General features: G+C 48.1%; 1 protein-coding gene across 1 annotated transcript in view; it reads left to right on the forward strand.

The window, feature by feature from the left end:
• Positions 1-25,626, forward strand: part of CNOT1 (CCR4-NOT transcription complex subunit 1) — a 987,642-nt gene that overhangs the window by 266,537 nt on the left and 695,479 nt on the right. The window contains 1 exon segment of the mRNA XM_029609242.1: positions 13,267-13,507. Coding sequence (XP_029465102.1) covers positions 13,267-13,507 — 241 coding nt within the window.

Genomic DNA, 25,626 nt, shown 5'->3' on the forward strand with positions numbered 1-25,626 from the left:
ATTTGAAAAATCAGTTGAACCAGATCAAGTTAATCAAGTTAATCTAGTTGTTGAGTTTATCTAAGTTAATCAAGTTAGTAAACAAACATATATCCACAATGGCTTTTCGAGGACAATACTGAAGAGCTAAGTTTCCTGCACGGGTATATGTAAAGTGACAGCTTTGAAATCTGACTCAGTCTCCCATCTGCTAGCAGAAGAGCACTATACCCATTGGTCCTGAGTCCATCTGTCTACACTAAGGAAAAGGGGATTATCAGGTAGTAATCCCAACATTATACTGGTCTACAGCCAAATGCTTTAGAAAACAAATGTATTCAAACTTTTACTAAATCTGGGTCACTGAAAAAAAAACTGATGCTTAAAATTGTTCATTGTCTGTTTTCAAGATGTTACTCGTGTCAGTATATACGGTCTTTGACATGGGAATTGAGAGGGATAAGTGAGTGCAGAAGAAGGATCTAAATCTAAATCAGATGACTATTTCCTAGTGTGTAGATAGAGCCAGTCCAAGCAAGGAGCTCTCAAGCTCACTATCAATCTGCTTGCACTCTGGGATTTCTCATCAATTATCAAAAATCCCACCTGACTCCAATCTCATCTCCTGACTCCATCTGAGCACATTTGGAGACACCACAGTCGCAAAGGCCTTCCTGCACATTGACTGCACAGAACCACTCTGCAGACTAGCTGTATCTCTGCGCAGAAAGAAAACGGCCTCAGTCCATCAATTCTTAACATTGCTGGGACACATGGCTTCCACAGTTCACGTCACCCTGTGGCCAGGCTGGCCATGAGAATAGCACAATGGACTCTAAAATCTCAATGGATCCAAGCCATTCAATCACGGTCATCTCCAATTCGTATAAACCCACCAGTTACTTTTATCCCTTCTCTGGTGGACGAACGTGAACAACTTGCTAACAGGTCTACCCTTCCAGCAACCAGTTCCGCAGGTAACTTTAACCACAGATGCATCCACCTTAGGTTGGGGTGCTCAAGTGAACAATCTTCAAACTCAAGGTATTTGCACATGGCTCGAAGCAACATTTCAGATCAACTTCCTGGAGCTTCGAGCTATACAGTTATGCGTTCTATGTTTTCAAGGACTGCCTTTCACACAAGACTGTTCTCATAAAAACATGTGGCCCAGCAGAGTTAAACTGATGGGCTATAGCCGTGTCTTAGCGCGCAGAGTTTTCGCTAATTTGGAGTGTCTTTTGGTAGGAAGGCTTTTGACATGGTGGTGTTCAATTCTGCTCCAATGAAATGTAGAAGGCAAGATGGTATGAGAGGATTTTTGGTAATTCACAATGAGTGAAGCAGATTGATTGTGACTTTGAGAGTCGTGAGCCCCTTGTTTGGCTCTTGATGAGCCAGTCATTCAGATAAGGAAAAAGTGTGTGCTTGTCTTGTGTAAATGGGCCGCCGCCACTGCTAGGCACTTTGTGAATACTCGGGGTGCCGATGCAAGTCCAAATGGCAGAACCCTGTATTGAAAGTGGTGATGACCCACCAGGAAATGCAGGGAATTTGCGATGAGGGAATATTGGAATGTGAGCATAAACATCTTGAAGATCCAGAGAACAGAGCCAATCTCCTGTTTGAAGGGGAAGCCTTCAAACAGGAGGTGCCTAAGGACACCATCCTGAATTGTTCTTTCCGTAGAAATTTGAGATTTCAGAGGTCTAAGGTGGGACGTAGTCCTGTTTCCTTTAGAATGAGAAAATAGCGGGATTAGAATCCACTGCGCTGCTGAGGTCGGGGGAACTGGTTCCACGGCCCTGGCTCTCAGTAGGGTGGATAATTCTGTTTTCTAAAAGAGTGGTATGATCTTTGTGAGCCCAGAGGGAGATTGGTGGGGAATTTTTGGGTACTGTGAGAAAATCCAGATAACCTTGTGTTATAATGGATAGAACCCATTGATCTGTTGTGATGTTTATCCAATTGGGTAGAAAGAATGAAACCCGGTCTCTAACTGGTAAATTTTGCATTGGGTTTCTGGAGTGGCTGCTGTTCTCTGGGAGATTTTCAAAACTAGATGCTTGGCCTGTCTGAGGAGGAGGTTCAGGCCTAGATGCTTTTGGCTGTCTGGGATGGCTCCTTTGTGATGGTCTTGTTCTACCATGAGGAGCTGGTGGATAATACATGCGTGGTCGATAGGCTTTCTTATATCTTTTCTGGATGGCAGCCTTGCAGAAGATGGAGTCTCTGCAGTAATTATAGAGAGTTGGTGCAGAGTTTCGTTATGATCTTCAAGCTGAGCAACTGCATCTTGTACTTTTTCACCAAACAGGTTCTCACCTGTGCAAGGAAGATCAGCCAATTTTTCTTGCACCTCAGGCCTGATGTCGGATGCCTTCAACCATGCCCACTAATGCCAGTCACTGCTATTCTGGAGGATGTCTCAAATGAGTTATAGGCAGCACGTACCTCGTGTTTGCCAGCTTCTAGACCTTTATGTATAATAGAAGTAAAGGTGTCTCGATGCTGTTTCAGAGAAGTTGTTTCAGAGAATTCTTGCATTTGTTTCCACAAATTTCTTTGGCATTGTGTCATATATAATTGGTATGATGCAATTCTGGTTAGGAGCATGGGACCATGGAACATTTTCAGTCCTAAATTATCTAAGAATTTTTGCTCTTTTCCAGGAGATGTGGAAGTGTGGTTGAATTCTTTGACTTTTTTTGCGCAGACTCTACCACAACAGATTGATGTGGGAGCTGAGTTTTTTGAAAACCAGGTATGTGCTGCACCAAATATGTGGCATCTGTCCTGTTTACCGGTGGCACAGTGCAGGGATGTTCCCACAGGTGATGTTGAAGGTCAACTAGCACTTCATGTACTGGTATGGCAACAACTTCTTTAAGAGCATCCACAAACTGGAGGACTTCCAAAGTCCTGTGCCTTGTATCCTCTTCTGTAAGCAATTGAAAGGGGATTGTTTCAGACATTTCTCAAACAAAGTTTGAGAAGGAGAGGACCTCAGGAGGTGACGTTCTCCTTTCCTCTGGTGAGGAAGGGTCTGACAAGATGTCTTCTGTAGAAGAATCTGTGTCCACATCCTCCCAGGTGTCTGATAAGCTGTGTGGATGTGGACTAGGAGGAAGTGAGAATGGCAATCAATGGAGGCATGGTCTTCGATGAATCCATTGGTGGTTTTTGTTTATGCCTCGGTGGCATTGATGGTGAAATCGGACATCTCGATCCCGAGAATCCCCGTCCTGGCTTCGGCTGAGGTGCCGATGGTTGTTGGTCAGTCAGTGCCTCCGTGGTCCGAAGAGCCCGGTATCGGGTCTTTCAGGTGTTTGATCGATGGCGCAGGTTGTGTCGGCATGGCACTGATCAAAGTATCAAGCCTACATAGCAGTGGTATGAGCATCAATGGAGGAGTGGGAACCGGCACCTGTGGATGAAGCTCTGGAAGGGCATCAACAACTGCCTGGCAGATAAATCTGTCCAGTTGGTCCCGTATAGCTGATGAAGACAGAGCAGCTATAGGGGGTGGCAGAGTAGGCAAAATGGCTCCTCCACAGGTCCCTGTGGGGGCACAGTACCCAGCAAAGATAATCGGTGGGGATTGCCTTGGATCTTGTGGTGTTGAGGGCATCGACAAATCTTCTACCCTGGCCTTCTTGGGAGGCGGTTTGATAGCAATCGAGCCCGCTCCCGGATCCCGCACTGGATGTTTCCCATCAATGCCAGTGTCTATGCTTCTGTGCTCAGTTCTTTTTTTCCCAGTACCGAAGCAGATTGTCAATGCCTTGGACGGAGTCTGGGATAGTGGGTCCCCATTACCCTCGTGTACTCGGCGGGTTTTTATGATTACCTTTTTGCAAACTCCTGCCTGTGAAGACTGCGATGTTGATGGAAGCAGTTGAATTTTAAAGAGATGCTCCATTTTTTCTAGATGGGCCAGACTACCTTTTGAAGAATGTTGGGGCATTATTAGAAAGGGAATGGTGAATAAAACGGAAAATGTCATAATGCCTCTATCGCTCCATGGTGACACCTCACCTTGAATAATGTGTACAATTCTGGTCGCCGCATCTCAAAGATATTATTGCGATGGAGACGGTACAGAGAAGGGAGATCAAAATAAGGGGAATGGAACAGCTCCCCCTATGGGGAAAGACTAAAGAGGTTAGGACTTTTCAGCTTGGAGAAGAGATGGCTGAGGGGGATATGATAGAGGTGTTTAAAATTGAGAGGTCTAGAACGGGTAATTGTGAATCGCTTTACTCTTTCAGATAATAGACTAGGGGGCACTCCATGAAGTTAGCATGTGGCACATTTAAAACTAATCGGAAAAAGTTCCTTTTCACTCAACACATTAAACTCTGGAATTTGTTGCCAGAGGATGTGGTTAGTACAGTTAGTGTAGCTGTATTTAAAAAAGGATTGGATAAGTTCTTGGAGGAGAAGTCCATTACCTGCTATTAATTAAGTTGACTTAGAAAATAGCCACTGCTATTACTAGCAACAGTAACATGGAACAGACTTAGTTTTTGGGTACTTGCCAGGTTCTTATGGCTTGGATTGGCCACTATTGGAAACAGGATGCTGGGCTTGATGGACCCTTGGTCTGACCCAGTATGGCATGTTTTTATGTTCTTGAAGTCATCTCTGCACATTGATGACATGAAGAAACATTGTCCTGCACCTAGGCATTGAACACATTTGATGTGGGGATTGGTGTTTGACATTGTGCAAGGGCAGTTTGGGCATTTTTTTGAACCAGATTGTCATAATGACAGATTAAGGCCGAACAGCGGTCAACGGCCCGCGGTCACTGAGGAAACGTAGGACCAGTATGGACTGCAAATAATTGGTATGGTCACCGATCGAAGAAAAATAACCAGAGAATGGGAGACCCCTATGAAGGGATAGTTTTCTGAAGAAAATTACTTTTTCCTGAAGGAAATAGTATGAGAAATCACACAGGGCTTCCTGACCACGAGGCTAACTGCAGCGTGGAAAAAGAGACTGAAGGGAGACCCCTGTGGCTCGAGGGATAATGGCATACTGGGCATGCTCAGTGTGCCAGTCAAAGGTTCTAGAAACTTTGACAGTTTTCTGTGATAGGGCTCCATCCATTTGTGGCATGTGTAATGTAAGGAGATCAGAACAGGTGCGATGTGGTCATAAATTTTTGTATTTAAGACCCTTGCTGCTGCATTTTGAAGGACTTGTAAAGGACCAATATGAAGTGCTCTCTTGGGGTCTCATTGCCTCCAAGAGTAGTCAAGAGGTACTTTGTAGTGGATGCTGCTCATCTAAGGTGTCCTAACTTTTTTTTTTCTCTACTTAGGCTTATATCAGGCCCGAAAGCATTTATAAGCCCGTTCTTTCCTTTCTTCATATAAGAACCCTTCCATTCTTTGGATTAATCACCAAAACGCAAAAATACCCTCTCATATGAAACTTGCTTTTCTTTCTCTTTACAGAGCAACTGTTTGAACAAAATTCTGATTCTCCAACAAGTTACAGCCTGTCCACTTTATGCAGATGTTGGGTAAAATGAAAGCAACAGTCATGTCACCCCTTTTGTATACCTTGCCATGAGACAAGTTTGGCATCCAGAATTCCAGTAGAAACCAGCATCTCCATCTGCTAACTTACCATGTTCAAATATCCACCATTATTGTCTTTTCTTTCAAATGCTGGTTAAACCCTTCCAACTTAGGCTTTTCTTGTACCTATCTTAGTGTCTGGAAACAATAACCATAGATAATTCCAGATAGGGTTTGTGAACTCATTCCAGTCACCTATATTCTCAAGGAACCTGGTCTGCAAAAAATTTCTTCACACACACTATCTAGAATTGAGAGCTATGTTCAGTCTCTGGCTAAAGACAACCAAGTAGCCATGTTAATATATCAACAGGGAGAACTCCATAGTAGTTCTTAATGGTAAAACTGAGTTTCCTAGTGTGTAGCGGATGGACTCAGGACCAATGGGGTATAGTGTTCTCCTGATAGCAGTTGGAGACTGAGTCAGATTTCAGTCTGACGTCAGTACTACATGTACCCGTGCAGGAAGCTCTGCTCTTCAGTATTTCTCCATCTCCTTAGCAGTTTGGGCTCTACACACGCTTGCTCAGTGTTAGGAAATCCAAACCAAAAGAAGGAGAATTCAAAATCTTACCTCTACAAGACGAGCCCCGCTCTCCTGCAGTGATACCTAAGGGTCCCTCCCCCAGTCGAGAATTCCTGAGGTGATTTCCGAGATCCCTCAGAGGTAAGCCTAGGTCTGGCAGCCGGTTCCCGGCGTGGACTTAGCCCCCAGGAGGGAGCGGCTGAGAGGCAGTGGGTGCAAGACCGAGCACAGCGGTGAAGGTATTTCCTTCTCCCCCCGCAGCTGGAGACTGCCCAGCACGAGACCGGGAAGCGCCAAGACAAGGTAAGGTAGAAAACTTTAAGTCTTCGGTCCTCCAAGGCTCGAATAGCCGCACAGATCGCCCATCGGCGTCTGTCCCATTGGGTTGAGCAGCCCTGTCCAGGCTAGACCCGATCCGGCTAGAGGGTCCTCCCTCGTGGAGACCCTCCGGGGGGGGGGGGGGGTCACCATCTTAATCGTGTGGTCGCCGGTGCCATTCCCCCCCCCCCCTTATTGCCGTACTGTCTGCCTAACTGAGCCATGCGCACAGCGGCATGCACATAGGTGCCGTGCGCACAGTGAAGTGCTTGAGGGTGCTGGGCGCATAGCGCCACGCTCAACAGCGCCGGGTGCACAAGTTCGGCTGCGCGCACAGCGGCGTGCGCATCCCCCCCCATAGGCACACAGACCGGCCTCCATGCAAACCCTCGGTGCACCGGAGCGCATATCTAAGCCTCTCGGCGCACGCATATAAACGCACAGACCGGGTTTGAATGCCCCTACTCACACAAAACAATGGCAACCACTGGCCAAGAAAGCCAAAGCACAATCCCCGCTGTGCAGCACAGAGGCTACTGCCCTGTGCCTACAGTGCGAGATGGCTCTGAGAGAACCAGGGCAATGTCCTCCCCCCCAGCCAGTACAGGAATCCGGATCCACTGATAGTACCTCCGGGACCTCTCTATCCCAGCTCGGTCCTCCAGACGGGGCCATTGGGGGAACGCCGCTGGGTGCAATATAGACCCAGGAACCTTTTCCTGGGTGGAATTCTTTAAAGGTCTGCAAACATTTGTCCAGGTGCAATCGGTGCCACCGATGCCACAGCCCCCCCACTAGAGGACCCAAACCTCCCAGGCCCTTCGTGGCCTCCCAGAGACATGCCTCCCCCAGACAAAAGCCTAACCTTAGGGGACACGAACACCTCTGAGGAAGACCAAGACTCCCTGGAGGAAGGGAAAATCCCTCCAGGAACGGAACCATACCGAACCATGAAGCGTTTCTTCTCCAAAGACTAACTACCAGACCTCATGTCCGGGAGCCTGAGGGAGCCTGCCATCCCAGACAAACGCCTCAGTGGAACCAAAGACGAACCCTCTTCTGGTCAGCCTCAGTCAGGCCTAATGCCATTTCCCATTCCTGCAAGCCGTACAACAGCTGATCGACCTGGAATGGAATGCCCCTGAGGCCAGTTTCAAGGGAGGATGGGCCCTAGAAGCCCTATATCCTCTGGAACCCTCAGCCAAAGATCTCCTGGTGTTTTCCCAAAGTGGACACCATGGTCTGCGCACCATCATTCCAGTCGAAGGAGGAACGGCACTCAAGGATGCCCAAGACAGATGTCAGGAGTCCATCCTCAGTCATTTGAGGCAGCAGCTATGTCACTGCAGATCGTTGCCTGCTGTACTGTGGTGACACGCGCATGCTTGTCACAGGCTAGGAACACAACCACGCCCGTCGAAACATTAGAAACCAGCAATATCCTTCCTCACGGATGCGATCTCAGACCTGGTGCGCACTTCAGCCAGGGGCATCTCATCCATTGTAGCAAGGAGAAACTGTATTGATGATAGTTCTTAATGATAAAACCGAGATTTCCTGTAACTTGTGAATTATATTATACATGTACACCTGGAGAGCTTAGGGTAGACAGCAGTCAGTCAAACAAGAAGGGACAAGCTTTTTCAGTCTCAGGAAGCTTGCAAGATTTGGAAATGAGCAATTTGCCAAAGAATACTTTCAGCTGAATCTCATGGGGGAGAGAAACAAGATAGAAAACACAATTAAGCTGCCAGTTATAGCCACTCTCATGGTTTAGTAGCCCAAGAACTGTTCTGATGCTGGGGCATTCCGATCATAGCTATATTTGTGACCAAATTAAACACAATTCTTGTGTACTGTTAGAGGATACCAGTGGAGAAGTCTGGCAGCAGATGCTTTCTAAATTCTGTGGAAACTAAGGGATTGCTCTGTGCATTTTCTCCAGTGCTACTTGTAACCAAGATACTTCAGAAGTTGAAGGGTTAGATGATTTTAATGGCCCTGTTTTGACCTTGCCAAGTTCAGTTGCTATGGCTACAATGCATAGCTATTCAACATCCAATAAGATGCATATTTCCATTCCTTATTTCACAGTGATGGGAATCTTTTGCATCCTAACCATCATTCATTGGTTCTGATTGCATGGATGTTAAAAGCAAGCTAGCATCTTCACTACAGTGCCATCTGAAGGGGGCAAAGTTCTCCTAGCTTTTAGAAAATGTACAATGAGATCTTATAACTTCTAATGGAAAGAGTTAACTGTCTGCAGGGCCAGTGCAAGGGGATTAGGCATTCTAGGCACCTTCTGCCTTGCGGCCCTCCCCACCTCGTCGGGCCACCATCCCTATTAGGGGCATGAGTCATGGGGGGCTGTGAGCGGTGGTGCTACAGCAAGAAGTGCTGCCAACCCCTTTAGGAGGTGCAAGCAGCAGTGCTACTGTGGCAAAGAGTGACACCCCCTAATGGTTGGCTTCCTAAGCCCAGGCCTAGTTCACCCAGTGCTTCTGCCAGCCCTGACTGGACCTTTATAGCAAGACCCATTGGCATGCCCTGTTGCTTCAAAACCTGTTAAGCCTTTCTCAAGTCAGGATTGAAGATTTAACTCTGGCAGACTTAATCTCTGCATTCTAGCAGTATACCATAAAAAATTTGAGTCTTTCTATTTCTCATCAGCTTAGTTGCCTGGTTCATGAAAGGGCTAAATAATTTTAAATATCCAATAAAAGATCCTAATACCCTGATCTAAATGTAATTCTGGCTCAACTCCTGAAACTACCATTTCAACTTTTGGTGAGAGCTTTTCTTAGGAAGTGTTTTAAAATTCAATAGTTAAACCTGCCAGAGAGAGAAAATAAGCCCTTTTTGTACTCTCTATACTTTGAGTAGCTTTTTTTTTTTTTAAAGCATTTTAAATTTCTACCAGAAGGTGGCTCCAGACTTTTTTAGGTCAATCCATAGTCTTTCCAAACTATTTTTTCTAAGACTACATGCCAGTAAGAGCAAGTAGGCTCGTCATAAACTGTGAAAAGCTGCTTTTGTTCTGTGTACAAAGAAATTTCTATAGAAAGTCTTCATAATTGTTGCTTTCAGCTCAGTATATTGGGGGTTTTCAGTGAAAGTCTTTCAACTTTGATATCTGATTGCTTATAATAGTAAAAGATGCAATCAGGACTCTATCTCCAAGGAAAGGAAAAGCCCCATCAGCTTCCTTAGCACTGCTTCACTCCACCTCCATACGCAGGACTGTCAGTCTTCAGTCCATTCTTTCTGCTCATTGCTTCCTAGAATAGGGGTAGGCAACTCCTTTTTATGTAGTAGTCCGATCTAGTTTTCAGAATATCTACAATGAATATGCATGATGTATATTTGCATGCATTGGAGGAAGTGCTTGCAAATTACCTCATGCATATTCATTGTGGATGTCCTAAAAACCAAATCTTTGTGGCTCTGCAGGACTAGTGAACCTCTGCCTGACCTACAACATGCTTTGTGTCAAGTCCAGTTTTGGACTGATTGTTGTAAAGATGTGATTCCGTGGACTCTTCTCTCCATATTCTTGCATAATATGGGTTGCACATTCTTCTGTAAAGTAATTTTTATGCAAATCTATAGAAAAATGTACTTGCTCAGACTATCTTCTGCTCTAATGCCAATACTGCTTCAGTTTATCAATTTACAAAGAGTAAAAAACTTAATAGTTGAAAGACCTTCAAAAAATGTGGCATAGGAGCTACAAATATAATTCATTTTACTCCTTTATCATTATGCAAAGCCACTACATGTTTTCAACTGTCCAATAGTCACTTTTACATTTTATATATGCATTTAAAAAGCCATTCATTTCAACAAAGCACTTAATGACCAGAGATTTGAAAGCCAACAAATACATAGGCTCCAGATAGTAAAGGGATTCCCCTGATACACAAAAAATTTCTGAAACAGACCATGTTGGGATATGATGTGACCATGAGCAGTGCACTATTTAATTTATTGGAACGTGTGGCAGCAGCCAGCTCTTTGAAGAAACCATCAAGAGCATTAAGTGCTTTGTTGAAATGAATGGATTTTAAATGCATATAAAGTTTTAAAGCACAAAAGTGACTATTGGGACAGATGTAAAATGTTCAGTGCCTTTGCACGATGATAAAGGAGTGAAACGAATGTTATATTTGTAGCTCCTATGCCACATTTATTTTGTAGGTCCTTACTTCAACTTCCGTTAAATTCTTTTTACTATGCCTCTTTGTAAATTGATAATGTTGCCAACACTGCTTCAATTTATTAGAGCATGAGGTAGTTTGAGCAAGTACAATTTTCTATAGATTTGGTATCCTTTATTTTGCTCTGGACTTTTGTTCATTATTTTGACTGTTATGCATCCTTTAGCTTGATAATTCTCACTTTGTTCCTGATACTTCTCCTGTTCATGAAGAAAGCAAAGTTGCTAATCTAACAGGCTTTCTCTGATAGGTCAAATCAGCCACACAATTCCACCCTCCTTCCCATGAAGTTGGCTTACTATAAAGTCAGGAGACTTCCGTATGGCAACAGTTACATGGGAACATCCATGCATGCTCAGACGTTTTTGAAAATCTTTCTGATCGGAGCTATCAGTCTCTGGGCAATCCTCTGAGATCACTCAGTTGTGTAGCAGATTTATATCCTGTTATCTACAGAGAACACTTGTTAGAGATGAGCAATTTCACTTTATCTCATGCATAGTCATTTTAGTTATCCTGAAAACCTGACTGGCTGTGAGGTCCCAAGGACAGGTTTGGGAAACAAGACTTAGATAGTACCAGTAGACCCTATAGGATGCAAATGGGAGGTGGTAGGACTTCTGTAAGTAACTGTATGCTGTGGTCATGTAACTGTATACTGGTTTGTGAGGGTTCACTTTGGGACAAAGATCCCCCAATTGTTCTGATTATCATTATATTATAGGGATGTGAATCGTTTTAGGACGATTAAAATTATCGTCCGATAATTTTAATATCGTCTTAAACCGTTATGGAACACAATACAATAGAGATTCTAACGATTTATCGTTATAAATCGTTAGAATCGTGAGCCGGCACACTAAAACCCCCTAAACCCCACCCCCGACCCTTTAAATTAAATCCCCCACCCTCCCGAACCCCCCCCCCCAAATGAGTTAAATAACCTGCGGGTCCAGCGGCGGTCCGGAACGGCAGCGGTCCGGAACGGGCTCCTGCTCCTGAATCTTGTTGTCTTCAGCCGGCGCCATTTTCCAAAATGGCGCCGAAAATGGCAGCGGCCATAGACGAACACGATTGGACGGCAGGAGGTCCTTCCGGACCCCCGCTGGACTTTTGGCAAGTCTCGTGGGGGTCAGGAGGCCCCCCACAAGCTGGCCAAAAGTTCCTGGAGGTCCAGCGGGGTCAGGGAGCGATTTCCCGCCGCGAATCGTTTTCGTACGGAAAAATGGCGCCGGCAGGGAGATCGACTGCAGGAGGTCGTTCAGCGAGGCGCCGGAAACCCTCGCTGAACGACCTCCTGCAGTCGATCTGCCGGCGCCATTTTCCGTACGAAAAACGATTCGCGGCGGGAAATCGCTCCCTGACCCCCGCTGGACCTCCAGGAACTTTGGCCAGCTTGTGGGGGGCCTCCTGACCCCCACGAGACTTGCCAAAAGTCCAGCGGGGGTCCGGAAGGACCTCCTGCCGTCCAATCGTGTTCGTCTATGGCCGCCGCCATTTTTCGGCGCCATTTTGGAAAATGGCGCCGGCTGAAGACAACAAGATTCAGGAGCAGGAGCCCGTTCCGGACCGCTGCCGTTCCGGACCGCCGCTGGACCCGCAGGTTATTTAACTCATTTGGGGGGGGGGGTTCGGGAGGGTGGGGGATTTAATTTAAAGGGTCGGGGTGGGTTTTTAGGGGGTTTTAGTGTGCCGTTTTGCGATTTTTAGATTTTTAGATTTTTCACGATTTTTTTCACGATATTTTACCCCCCCAAATGGCAACAATACGATTCCCTCCCCCCTCCCAGCCGAAATCGATCGTTAAGACGATCGAGGGACACGATTCACATCCCTATTATATTATCCTTTTACCTTGCATAATTAATGTTTATTTTACTATCTGTCCCTTGTAAATGTTTAAAATGTATTTCTCTATCTGTTCCATGTAAACCGATATGATGTGCTAACGAACATAAGTATAAAAAAAACTTCAAATCATTCATTCTTTGCTGGCAGTGTGTCTTAGTAATATGTATTATTAAACAGAGACTTGGGTTTAGTTCCTGATCTTGACTTCTTTTTCATCTAGAACTTTTGTAGTCCCTTTGAGATAATAGCCCTTGCTATGACTTATTCAAGCATTGGTAGTGATTCTAGCTGTAGGTCAGCCAGAAAGCATTCTGGTAGCTCTTAAGATTGCTATTGGATCTGCTATAATACATTTTTGCCATACCTATCAGTAAATGTTAATAGGGTGATTTCTTTACTTTGTCATATCCTGGATATGATGCCTCTTCTATAAAAACCATTATGTATGGATTTAATTGCCTACCTGACTTTCATGCTGAGATTTTCACAATCTTGCAGGAATGTTTAAAAAAACAAACTTAACAGCACTACTCTTAAGTCTGTAATCAGTCTGCTCTATAGTCAGGCTTAACCTGTTATCAAATACTGTTTTTCAAACAGTACTTGTCCATTCATGGAGTCAAATATGCAATGTTGTTTTTATAGTTGGTCTGTGATGGCCAAGAATCAATTTATCTTACTGTTCAGTCTTGGATATCATACCAACCAGTACCTTTAGTCTGCTTTTTACCACATCAATGTATCCTATTGGTTAACGTGATTAATTTTCCCCATATAGGAAAAGCTTGGACCTGATTGAGTCCCTTTTGCGGCTGGCAGAAGTAGGGCAGTATGAGCAGGTGAAGCAACTCTTCAGTTTCCCCATCAAGCACTGCCCAGATATGCTGGTATTAGCCTTACTCCAGATCAACACATCCTGGCACACTTTACGCCATGAGCTCATCTCTACGTTGATGCCTATCTTCCTTGGCAACCATCCCAATTCTGCTATCATTTTGCACTACGCATGGCATGGACAGGTAAAGTTTTTGAATTCTGTATGCTACCATATACCTTCAAACATTTCTAATTGCAGAACTGATATTTTCTGTTAATAGTTGGGTTTTGTAGCATGTAATTACTGTATTGGTAAGTAATCCTCTGATATTCCATGTTTGATTACCAATACTAACAGTTTTACATAACTGGAAAACTAGTCATTTCTGTTCAAATATTCTTAAAATTAATCATGTTTATAAAACAAAATGATAGATCCATTGGTGCTAGAAGTCTGGTAAGGTGGTCAGAATTGGCACACTACACTGCTAGATTTAATCTTTCTCCTAGGACAAGCAGGATGGTAGTCCTCACATGTGGGTCACATTAGATGCAGCCCCGGCACAGAAAATTTGTCAGTTTCTAGAACTTTGACTAGGAACACTGAGCATGCTCAGCATATCACTATCCACGGGTCCATGCAGGGTCCCTCATCGGTCTAGTCTCTTCTGCGGAGCTGTTGCCTCACGGACATGGAGCTCATGCTGTTTTTTTCTTTTCAAAAAGCTTATGAAAGTTTTCTCGTTACTTTCCTCATCAGGTCCCTCAATCTTTCTTGGCCCTAATTAGAGGTGTTGTGGTAAGTTACTCATGTTTTCTGCAGTCTGTCAGATGGTGCCGTCCTCCGGTGACCAGCCATCGACTGCTCAGCAGTTATTTTTCTCGATGGCTTCCTTGGGTTCTGCTGCTGCCCCTAATGCCCTCAGACCATGTCCATCACAGACCCCCATGAGGTCTGCATCCTGTGCCTGGGAGCCTTGCACGATGGGCACGGCTGTCCTTTTTGTGCTCAAATGACCCCCAAGAGTTGTCGAGTACACTTGGACAAGGTGGGCAAATTGTTTGGTATCAGGAAGTTAGATACTTTTGACTTCGGTGTCAGGGGCATCAACACCCCATGGTGTTGGAGCTGTTTTGTCCTCTCCTTCTCCAATCCCCCAGCTGGAGATAGGTGCTGGGGATTGACTTGTACCAGTTTCTTCCCTCCCTAGGTCTGGGTCATCTCCATCTTCTGCACTGGGGAAAGACTGGGCTGAGTATTGGGGGAAACCAAGGAAGCACCAGCATCTGTCCACCTTTCTCTTCAAGTTCGGGAAGGTGCTGGCTTTGCCTGCAATTCCCCTGAAGTGGCCCCCATCAGACGAGGCATCAATGCTCGAAGTCTAGGGCCTGAGGCAGTCCCCACCAATGTCTGTGCCAGGCACTGGTTCCCATCAGTGCTCCAAGGGGAATCGGGTTACGCTGCTGCTGCCTCAAGCTGTACTGTCACAAACAGTATTAGAGGAGGAGTTGGAGTGCAGGGTGCATCTGGCGATGGACAAACCTTACAGGGTATTGAGCCACCGGCCCCCTTGGAGCCTCTGCGGAGCCTGCACCGTCCATGCTAGCACCGTTGTTGGAGCGCTTGAACCTCCTCGGTGCAGTTGCCAACGCAACCCATGCCAATACCCCAGGAGCCCTCGCTACCACAAGGAGTACAGTTGATGCCACGGAAACTATTTCCATCGAAGATTCCTCTGATGAGGAAGGGACATCGTCTGGTGGTACGTCTTCCCCAACAGGTTCCACAGCCACCAAGCCTTAGGTTACCAGTGCTCATGATTGCTGTGACCCCGGTACCTACCATGTCCCCAAGGCAAATGTGTAGTCAGTGCCTACATGGCTATTGGTGCCCCCGGCCCAAGTACTTCAGGCTCCCCCACCGGAGTCGCCAGGGAGTGAAATTGATATCCCATACAACCCATGGAAAGATGAGACTTCTGCCTCTTGCTTTGAGGACTCAGAGGATCTACCTTCAGAACCCTCTCCTCCAGAGGAGAAATGCTGCTTCCCTCCAGAGGACCTGACATTCGCAGGTTTTGTAAGAGCAGTGGCGGAGTCAGTCCCTTTCTAACTCCTCACTGAAGAGGACCCCAGGCACAAGATGCTGGAGATCCTTCAGTTTGTGGATGCTCTTAAAGAAGTAGTTGTGGTCCCAGTCCACGATATCTTTAAGACTTTGTTAGCAGACTGGGAATGCCTACTCTCTGTCCCTCCGGTGAACAGAGACAGATGCCAGGGTACTGGTGCAACCATCTACCGGATTTGAGAGGGGCCACCTCCCACACCAATATGAGATAATGGAGCCCACCCTAAAAAAAAAAAAAAAAAGGTCCTGCATCCATGCCCCCCCCCCCCCCAGGGCTTGAGCACACCGCCCTAGATGCCCCAGGCCACAAGGTCTTCCAGTGTCCATGTTGGTAGCCCACATTGCTTGCTTCCAGTTATATATGGGCCAATATTCCAGAAATCTCTGGAAGTAGGTGCAGGATTTGACAGACCGCCTCCCTCAATTTCAGGACAATTTCTTAATAGTTGTGCAGTAGGGATTGGAATGTAAAAAAATCCGATTAGCAAATGATGTCTTTGAGACAGTGATAAGAGTGGCCGTGGCAGGCATTGGGGCTCGCCATATGGCCTGGCTAAGGGCCTCTGATCTCCAGCCCAAGGTACAGGACCGTATTGCTGACCTACCTTGTACTGGAGAGAATCTCTTCACTGACAGAACTGAGGCAGCAGTAGCGCAACTCAAAGATCATCATGAGAACTTGCAGCATCTATCCGCAAGCATCTCTGACCCCCAGTCCTCAGGCAAAAAATCCTCGAGGCAGTCCTTCAACGATTCTATCGTCCGAGGAAATACCTTCCAGCAAGTAGGGCACGTCCTCAGAGGCTTGAACAGAGGTCTTGGCCTAGACAACAGCATGTCCCCAGCACTCAGCCAGCACCGCAGCAGGATCCTGCAACAGGCTTTTGACTGACTGCAAGGGAGTTTAAGCCAGTCACCAGTGCAGCCAGAGGTGGGTCCTCCAGTCTGAGATAGTCTCATGTCCTTCGTGGACCATTAGATCATCACCTCAGATCGGTGGGTCCTCTCCATCTGCCAGAATACATTTCCAGGAGACCCTGCTGGTCTCTCCCCCATGTCCATCTTGGAAGGATTCCAGGGATCGAGAAATACTTCTCAAGGAGCTGTTCGCCCCAACAATGGCCAAAGCGGCCAAGCCTGTACCTTCCTGGTCAGTGGGGAAGTAGATTCTACTCCAGGTATTTCTTTATCCTGAAGAGAATGGGAGGCCTTTGCCTGATTTTTGGATCTGAGGGCCTTGAACAACTTTCTCACATGGGAGAAATTGAAGATGGTCTCACTGGGTGTGCTTATTACTCTTCTTCACCAGATGGACTGGCTTTGCTCCCTCGATCTACAAGATGCCTATGCTCACATAGGGATTGCCTGTGCCCACCGGCAATATCTTCAGTTTGTGGTGTGTGAGCACAATTTCAGTACAGGGTGCTTCTCCTCTGACTGGTGACTGCGCCCCACGTTTTCACAAAGTGCCTTGCGGCGGTGCCTGCCTATTTGCGAAGGCAGCATGTGCAAGTCTTTCCCTATGTTGTCGACTGGCTGGTCAAGGCTTCCTCCAGACAGGAATGTTGCAGTCCCTACAGGCCTCCATTCGAATCTTGGAGACCTTGGAGATTTTTAATCAATTACCCCAAGTCCCAGCTGCTTCCATTCCCGCACCTGAAATTCATAGGTGCCAGGTTTGACACAGCTCAAGCCTGGGCATTTTTGCCCAGGGATAGTGATCACCTTGGCTTCATTGACAGGGACGATCTTACAAAGTTGCCAAATTTCAGCACGCACCATGTTGTGCTTACTGGGGTATGACTGTCCACGTCACCTCCTTTGCTTGCCTTCACCTGCGCAGGGGACCTTGCAGTCTGTGGCGCCAGGTCACTCAGGACCTTGGGGCGTGGATTCAGGTCACGGCACCGCTTCAAGACTTCCTGTTGTGGTTGTTGACTCTTCCCAATCTGGAGGTGGGGTTTCTATTCCAGGCTTCACCCATTCAGGTTGTACTTGCCACAGATGCCTCCCACCTATGATGGGGAGCTCATATGGGAGATCTTCATACCCAGGGTTACTGGTCAGCTCAGGAGCTGAGGTGTCAGTTTCCTGGAGTTGCGGGTAGTCTGTCATGCCCTCTGGATGCTTCGGGAGCAACTGTCTGGAGGTTGTGCTCATCCAATCAGGTAGCCATGTAGTACCTCAAAAGGGAGGAAATGGGATCAGTCCTGTCAGGAGGCAGTCCAAATCTGGTCAGGGGCCTTATCCCAGAAAATTCTTCAAGCCAGATATCTGTGGGGACAGGAGAATGTTCTGGAGAACGGACTAAGTCATTCCTTCCAACCGCATGAGTGGTCCCTGAAGCAGGAGGTAGCGGACCGGATCTTCCGTAATTGGGGTCTCCGTACATGGACCTAGTCTCTTCTCCTTGCATCAAGAAAGTGGACCAATTCTGCTCCCTGACCGTGGAGAAGGGCAGTACAACGTCAGGGATCTATCCTATCCTCTGGTCTCAAAGATGCTCCTGAAACTCAAGCAGGACCAGGGGACCATTATTCTCATTGCATTTTATTGGCTCTGGCAGGTCTGGTTCCTGCTTCTGCAGGACCTTTCGCTCCAGGACCCGATCCATCTGGGAACGTCTCTGGATCTCATAAAGCAAAATAGAGATGCTGCGCCATCCCAACCTCCAGGCCTTGTTCTTTATGGCTTGGATGTTGAAGGTGACCTTACAGCCCCTGAATCTCTGAGGGAGTATCTTGGGACCTGCTGGAGTCCAGAAAACGGTCCACTAAGATGTGTTATGGCTTTAAGTAGAAGAGATTTTTAGTGTAGTGTGATAACCAGAGGTTGAACCTGTTCTCGTGTTCTACCTCGAAGTTGTTAATTACCTGCTGTACCTCTTGGATGTTGGCTTAAAGACCACCTTGAGGTGAGTGCATCTCAATGCAATTGAAGCCTACCACCAAGAAGTGGATGGATTGCCCATCTCAATGCAGCCTGTTGTGGATCATTTCATGCATGGTCTACTCCAGCTGAGACCTCCCCTCAGGACCTCTGAGGTTTCCTGGGACCTCAATGTGGTCTTGGCCCACCTGATGAAGGCTTCCTTTGAGCCCTTGTGCTATTGTGACCTGAAGTTCCTGACCTGGAAGGTCATTTTCTTGGTAGTTGTCACCTCTGTACTCAGGGTTGGCGAACTTCAGATGCTGGTGTCGATCCACCCCATATAAAGTTTTTCCACGATCAGGTAGTTCTCTGCACTCACCCTAAGTTCCTGCAGAAGGTGGTGACTGAGTTCCACCTTAATCAGTCCATCATCCTGCCAACATTCTTTCCTAATCCTCATTTGCATCAGGGTGAGCGAACTCTGCACAGTCTAGATTGCAAAAGGGCCTTATTGTTCTGTCTGGAGCAAACAGCAGGCCACAGACTACACAACTCTTCATTTCGTTTGACAAAAATAGATTGGGAGTTGCCATATCCAAGCAGATCTTATCTAACTGGGTGGCCATGTCAAAGCTCAGTCTATTCGAATCATGGTGACTCAGGGACTGCACCAAGTGGGCCAGTGGATGAAATATGCAAAGCTGCAACCTGGAGTTCCCCTCACTTTTGCTTCACACTGCTGCTTGGACAGAGAAGGTAGATATGACAGCCATTTCGGTCAGTTGGTCCTGCAGAACCTTTTCAGTAGTTAAACCCAACTCTTTCAACCTTATGCCTCTTGTTTGGGTTCAGACTGGCTCCCCCTGTTGTCACCAGCACTAGTGTGTTGTGCCTGTTGGCACCTAGTTAAGTGTTGTGTGCCCCAGTACATACAGGAGCAGCTTGTAGCTAGGTATTCACCCACATGTGATGACTACCATCCTGCTTGACCTAGGAGCAAAGTTACTCACCTGTAATAGGTGTTCTCCTAGGACAGCAGGATGTTAGTCCTCAGGAAACCCACTCTCCACCCCATGGAGTTGGGTTTCTAATGTTGGTTTTATTTTCATGAATTCTATGTTATGAGACTGAAGAGGGGACCATGCTGCATCTGATGTCACCCACATGTGAGGACTAACATCCTGCTGTCCTAGAACACCTGTTACAGGTAAGAAATTCTGCTTTATCCCCAATGCAGGAGTTCTATAACAGCTGGTGTAAGTGTAGGGTTTCACTTACTAGGGTAAATGATTGTCATCCGGTGGTTGCTGTGCGGAGTCCCCCTCCATTCCTCCCAGATTTAGTTAGCTGGCAAGGTGGTAAGTTTTACCTTTTCTGCTGTTGATTCCTGATAGCAGTGTCCTTCGGGGGCTGACGGTCATTGACTGCTCGCCGGCTAGTTTTTATGCATGGTGTCTTTTCTTCGGTGCCCCCACTGCCCTTGGATCCGCACAAGATGTTTTTACCTGGGGGCATCACATATCATTTGGGATGTCATTTTTGCAACCAAATGACCCCCAAGGGCCAGTGCGCCTGCCTGGACAAGATGGAGAAGTTGTTCATGTCCAGGAAGTCCAAATCCCTGCACTGGCATCGGGGGCATAGATGCCGAAGGGCCGGGGGAACCGATGGACACTGATCTCTCTGTGTTCACCCCTCTGCTGGGTGGAGAGGGGTGCTGGAGATAAGCCTTCATTGGTCTCCTTTGTCCTCAGCTCCTGGGAAAGACTGGGCTGAGCACTGTGGGGAAACCTTGAAACATTGCCACCGGCCACCATCCTCACACAGTGCTGGGCTCGGGCTGGCACCAGCTCCTGCTCTGATGCTCCCAAAGTGACCTTGCAGCAAAGAGGTAGCGCACTCCAAGGCCAGGGGTCCGAAGCATTACCCTTAGGTTCTGGTGCTAAACGGTGATCTCCCTCAGGGCTCAGAGGGAGATCTAGCTACACTGCTTCCTCCTCAGTCCATCCTGTCATCTGCCTTGGAGGAGGAGCTGGAACGCTAGGTGCATTTGGTGGTGGTCCGAGCCCTGCAGGGCATCGAGCCACCGGCGCCTGAAGCCTGCACCTTCGACTTTCTTCTCTGCGCTCTCCCCATGCAGCTGATGCCAGTGCACAGGCCATCTATGCCCCATTCGCCAGCGTTGTTGCTCCCTCCTGATGCCATTCCCATTGTGGTTCCTCAGAGGAGGAATGGCCTGCGAGGCCAGAAACACAGCCATTGTTGCCTGGTTCGGTTCTGGGTCTGTTGGGGGCCCTCTGTGCCCAAGCCACTGGGTCTGGGAAAGCACCCCCTCCAATACGACCCATGGGGGAGATAGCTGAGTCTTCCTCTGACTGACCTTTCCTCAGACCTGTCTGCGGAGGAGCGGTGCTGGCCCCCGTCGGATGATTTAACTTTTTTTGCTGGTTTTGTGTGGGCCATAGCCAAAGCCATTCCATTCTAATTTCTTACGGAGAAGGATGCCAGGCACAAGATGCTGGAGGTTATCCAGTTCGTGGATGCCCCTATGGACATGTCATGCTCCAGTCCATGAGATTTTCAAGGAGTTCCTCCTTAGGATCTGGGAATACCCCATCTCTGCATCTGGTAAATAAGAAGGCCGATGCAGTGTACCTAGTCCAGCATGCTATGTGGTTTGAGAAGCGTCAACTCCCACATAAGTCAGTGGACGTGGAGTCCGCCCTTAAAAAGACTGTGTGCTCGCACCCATGCCTCCGCCTCTCTGGGATGGGAACACAGGGCGCTGGGTAGGAAGGTGTTTTCAGGGCACTATGTTGATTTGTCTGCATCGCCTCTTACCAGCTTTATATAATGCAATATTCTCTGCATCTCTGGAAGCAGATCCAGGACTTGACTGAGTGCCTGCCCCAGCAGCTGCAGGACGCTTTCTCAGCGATTTGTCCAGCAAGGTCTTGATTGTGGCAAGCATGAGGTGCGCGTCACCTGTGCTGCGTTTGAGAAAGCAGCAAGGGTGGCAGCACGGGAATTGGTGCCCATTGGATGGGCCTGGCTTCAGGATTCTGATCTTTGCCCAGAGTACAGGAGAGGCTCGTGGATCTGCCGTGTACTGGCAAAGATCTCTTTGGTGATAAGGTGAGGGATGCTGTGGCTCAGTTTAAAGATAATCATGAGACCCTGCAGCATCTCTCTGGCCAAGGACGACAGGTCCAATGTACTAGCAGAAAGTCCTCGTATCAGGACCCAAGGAGGTCCATTTTACCACCAGAAGAAATACTACCCTTCCGCTCCTCGCACCTGGTCCCAGCAGGTGAGCTCTAGGGTTCGTCCTAGAGAGCAGCGGGCCCCAGGCCTAAACCGGTGCCCTAGGCAAGCCCCGCTACGGGGTTTTGACTGACTGCAAGGGTAGCATAAGCCAACTGCCTGTACTCGACGCACGACCCTCTGGCCTGGGACTGGTTGCAGTTCTTTCAGGAACATTGGCCCAGAGTTACCTTGGACTGGTGTGGGTTCTGTCCATTGTTCAAGGGTACCGGCTGAACTTCTTGGGTATCCCTCCGGACTCTCCCCCATGCCCCTCTTGGTCAGTCCTCTCATCAGGAAATACTTTTTGGAGGAATTCTCTGCCCTTGTAATGGTCAAGCCTGTCAAACCTGTTCCATTGGAACAGTGGGGGTGGGGATTCTTATCCCAATATTTTCTGATTCCAGAGGACAAGGTGACTCTGTCCTATCCTAGACATGAGCCTTGAACAGGTTTCTAAAAAGAGAAAAGTTCAAGATGGTCTCTCTGGGCTCCCTGATTCCCCTCCTACAATGCAGAGATTAGCTTTGCTTCCTCTACTAGTAGACACCTATACCCACATCGAGGTATTACAAGGTCACAGGAAGTATCTTCGGTTTATGACGGGCAAGCGACACTTTCAGTACAGGGTGTTGCCATTCAGCCTGGCAATTGCTCCACGCGTCTTCTAGTGTCTGGCTATAGAGAGTGCGTACCTCCGCAGCTTGGGGGTGCAGGTGTTCCCTACCTGGAGGATTGGCTTGTCAAGAGCCCCACCCAGGAGGGAGCGGAGCGGTCCCTGGGTTTAACTACCTGAAGTTTCATCTCGACCTGTCGCCTCAGCTGAGCTTCATTGGCACCTGGTTGGACTCAGCTCAGGCCTGAACACGCCTTCCCTGCAATTGGGCACTCTAGTTGGTATCCATTGAGGGAGTGGTCCGCCAGAGCCAGTAAACATCAGCACGCTGCATGTTGCGCCTCTTGGGACACATGGCCGCAATCATCCATGTTACTACCTTTGTTTGTGTATGTATGCACAGCTATGTGGACCTTGCGGTCCCAGTGGCGACAGGCCAACCAGGAGCTCTGCATCCGTATTACTCCGCCTCTCCCAGTCTCTTTGGCATGATGGAGAGTCTTTCCAACTTGGAGCAGGAGGTGCCTTTCCAGAATCCCCCTACCCAGATTGTGCTCACTACTGATGTGTCCAACCTGGGGTGGGGTGCCCATGTGGAGGGGCTCCGCACCCAAGGCCTGTGGTCCACCCAGGAGGCACAATGTCAAATCATCTTCCCGGAGCTCTGTATGATCCAGTACGTGCTCTGGGTGTTGAGATCGGCTGATTCACTGAGTGTTCTTGATCCAGACAGACAACCAGGTGACGATGTGGTATAGTAACAAACAAGGAGGTACAAGGTCATTCCTCCTGTGCCAAAAAGCAGCTCAGATCTGGTCTGGGCTCTGTCCCAAAGTATGGTGCTCAGAGCTATGTACCTATCCGGGATGGAGAATGTGGTGGTGGACAGGCTGAGTCGAGCTTTCCAACCCCACAATTGGTCCCTGAAGCAAGCAGCGGATCGGATCTTCCATCTCTGTGGGACCCCAGAAGTGGATCATTTCTGCTCCCTGTACAGGGGGGCTGCAAACTAGCCTCAGTGTTTGCCCGCCACTGGGACAAGGCCCTTCTGTATGCATATTCTCCACTTCCCCTGGTGATGAAGAATCTTCTGAAGCTTTGACAAGACAGGAGCACTATTATCCTCATGGCCCTCATTGGCTGAGGCAGATCTGGTTCCAGATTTTACAGGATCTCTCCTGAGAACCTTTCAGTCTAGGGACCTCATCACGCAGGATCAGGGAAGGTTGTGCCATCCCAACATCTGGGCCTTATTCCTGATGGCCTGAATGTGGAGAGGTTGATTCTGTAGCCCCTCAACCTGTGTCTTGAGTCCTGGTGGCTTCCAGGAAGCCTTCCACTAGGAAGTCTTATAGCCTGAAGGGGAAGAGGGTTTCCATCTGGTGTGAGCACCACAGCCTGGTTCTGTTGTCCTGCTCCACACCGAAGTTGCTTGAGTACCTTCTGCACCTTTCGGATGCTGGATTAAAAACCAACTCCATTAGGGTACACCTGAGTGCAGTCAGTGCCTACCTCAGGGGTGTGGATGGTTCACTCATTTCTGTGCAACCCATTGTGGGTCGCTTTATGCAGGGCTTGCTTCAGTTGAATTCTCCCCTTCGGCCTCCTGTGGTGTCACTGGATTTCAATGTGGCTTTGGCTCAGCTCATGAAAGCTCCTTTCGAGCTGCTGCGTTCTTGTGACCTCAAGTTATCTGAACTGGCAGGTTTTATTTTTGGTCTTCGTCAAATCAGCACGCAGAGTCTGTGAGCTTCAGGCCTTGGTGACATATCCACCCTACACAATTTTTTCCATGATAGGGTGGTTTTGTGCGCACACCCTAAGTTCCTGCCTAAGGTGGTGATGGATTTCCATCTTAACAGGTCAATTGTTATGCCCCCCTTTTTTCTCAGGCCTCATTCACACCAGGGCTAATGGGCTTTGTATAGTCTGGATTGCAAGAGAGCCTTAGCGCCTACTTGGAGCAAACAAACTCTTCATCTTTTTGACAAGATGCGTGGATAGTGGCATGCTCAGGGTGCCAGTCAGTTTCTAGAAACTTTGACTAAAGTTTTCCATGCCGGGCTCCATCGGATGATGTCCCAATGTGTGAGGACTAACATCCTGCTGAAGGAAAACACCTGTTACAGGTCAGCAACTCTTCTGTCGCTAAAATTTGGCACTGTGCCTGAAGATGAAACTAGCAAATATATCATCTGCTTTTAAAAGGGACTCTATGGTGACTGGGGGAAGTACAGATTTAAGGGAATTTGACATTTCCTAGTGTGTAGCAGATGGACTCAGGACCAGTGGGTATAGTGTACTCCTGCTAGCAGTTGGAGACGGATCAGATTTCAATCTGACGTCAGCCCCTAGTACATATACCCCTGCAGGAAGTGCAGCTCTTAAGTATTTTCCATCTCCATAGCAGTTAGGGTCTATCTGCACACTCTCAGAGCGTTAGAACCAAATTGAAAGAAGAGAACCAAATTTTAAAGAAACCTACCTGAAGATGAGCCCCGCTCTCCTGCAGTGATACCCTCTGGTCCCTCCCCAAGTTGAGATTCCAGAGGTGATTTCCGTGGTCCCTCATAGGTAAGCCTCTGTCCGGCGGCCAAATCGCAGGGAGGACCTAGCCCCTGATCCTCGGGCGCGGCTGAGAGGCAGCAGGTGCACCCTCGAGCGCAGCGGTGAAGGTATTTGCCCTCTCCCCCCCACAGCCGAAGACCGCCTGGGACAAAACCGGGAATCACCGAAGACAAGGTAAGGTAGAAATCTTCTTGAATCCGGTCTCCGAGGATCGAGGAAGAGCACAGGTCACGGGCCGGGACCAGTGTCACCGGGTTGATCCGCCCTAGCAGGCCAGGCCCCGGCTATTTCCAAGAGTCTACCAAGTGGAGACCCTCCGAGGGGGTAGCCATATTGCCTGCGTGCTTGCCGTCACCATCTTGGCCCTATTCGCCACGCCGTTTGCTGTTCGGCCCAAGTGCACAAAACCGAGCTAGGCACATAGCACTTGTGCGCCTAGACTTAACACGCGCACAAAACTTTGTGCGCATAAGTTGCACGCACAGAGCTGGGCGCATATCTACGGCTGGACGCACAGCTGCACGCACAACTCACATGCTCATCTTAAGCGCACCGGAGCGCATAAGAGTTTACGTGCCAACAGCCATGGCACCACCAGAAACAGGGATAAAGGCTCAAGGCCTCTGCCCAGCATGCCACATCAGAGCCGCACAAAGCGAGAAGGCAGATGCCCTGTGCACGCAGTGTGAGGAGACCCTGGGAGATCCAGTTCAGGGCCAGTCCCACCCAGGGCCGAGTGCTAGCTCCTCGTGGAGTACACCGGACCTAGCAGGTCCCGGTGGGACTTCCCCACTGAGGGGGACCCCAGGGAACCAGTGCCCCTCAGGTTGGATCCA

This window comes from Rhinatrema bivittatum, chromosome 7 (assembly GCF_901001135.1).
Source record: "Rhinatrema bivittatum chromosome 7, aRhiBiv1.1, whole genome shotgun sequence".
Classification (NCBI taxonomy): domain Eukaryota; kingdom Metazoa; phylum Chordata; class Amphibia; order Gymnophiona; family Rhinatrematidae; genus Rhinatrema; species Rhinatrema bivittatum.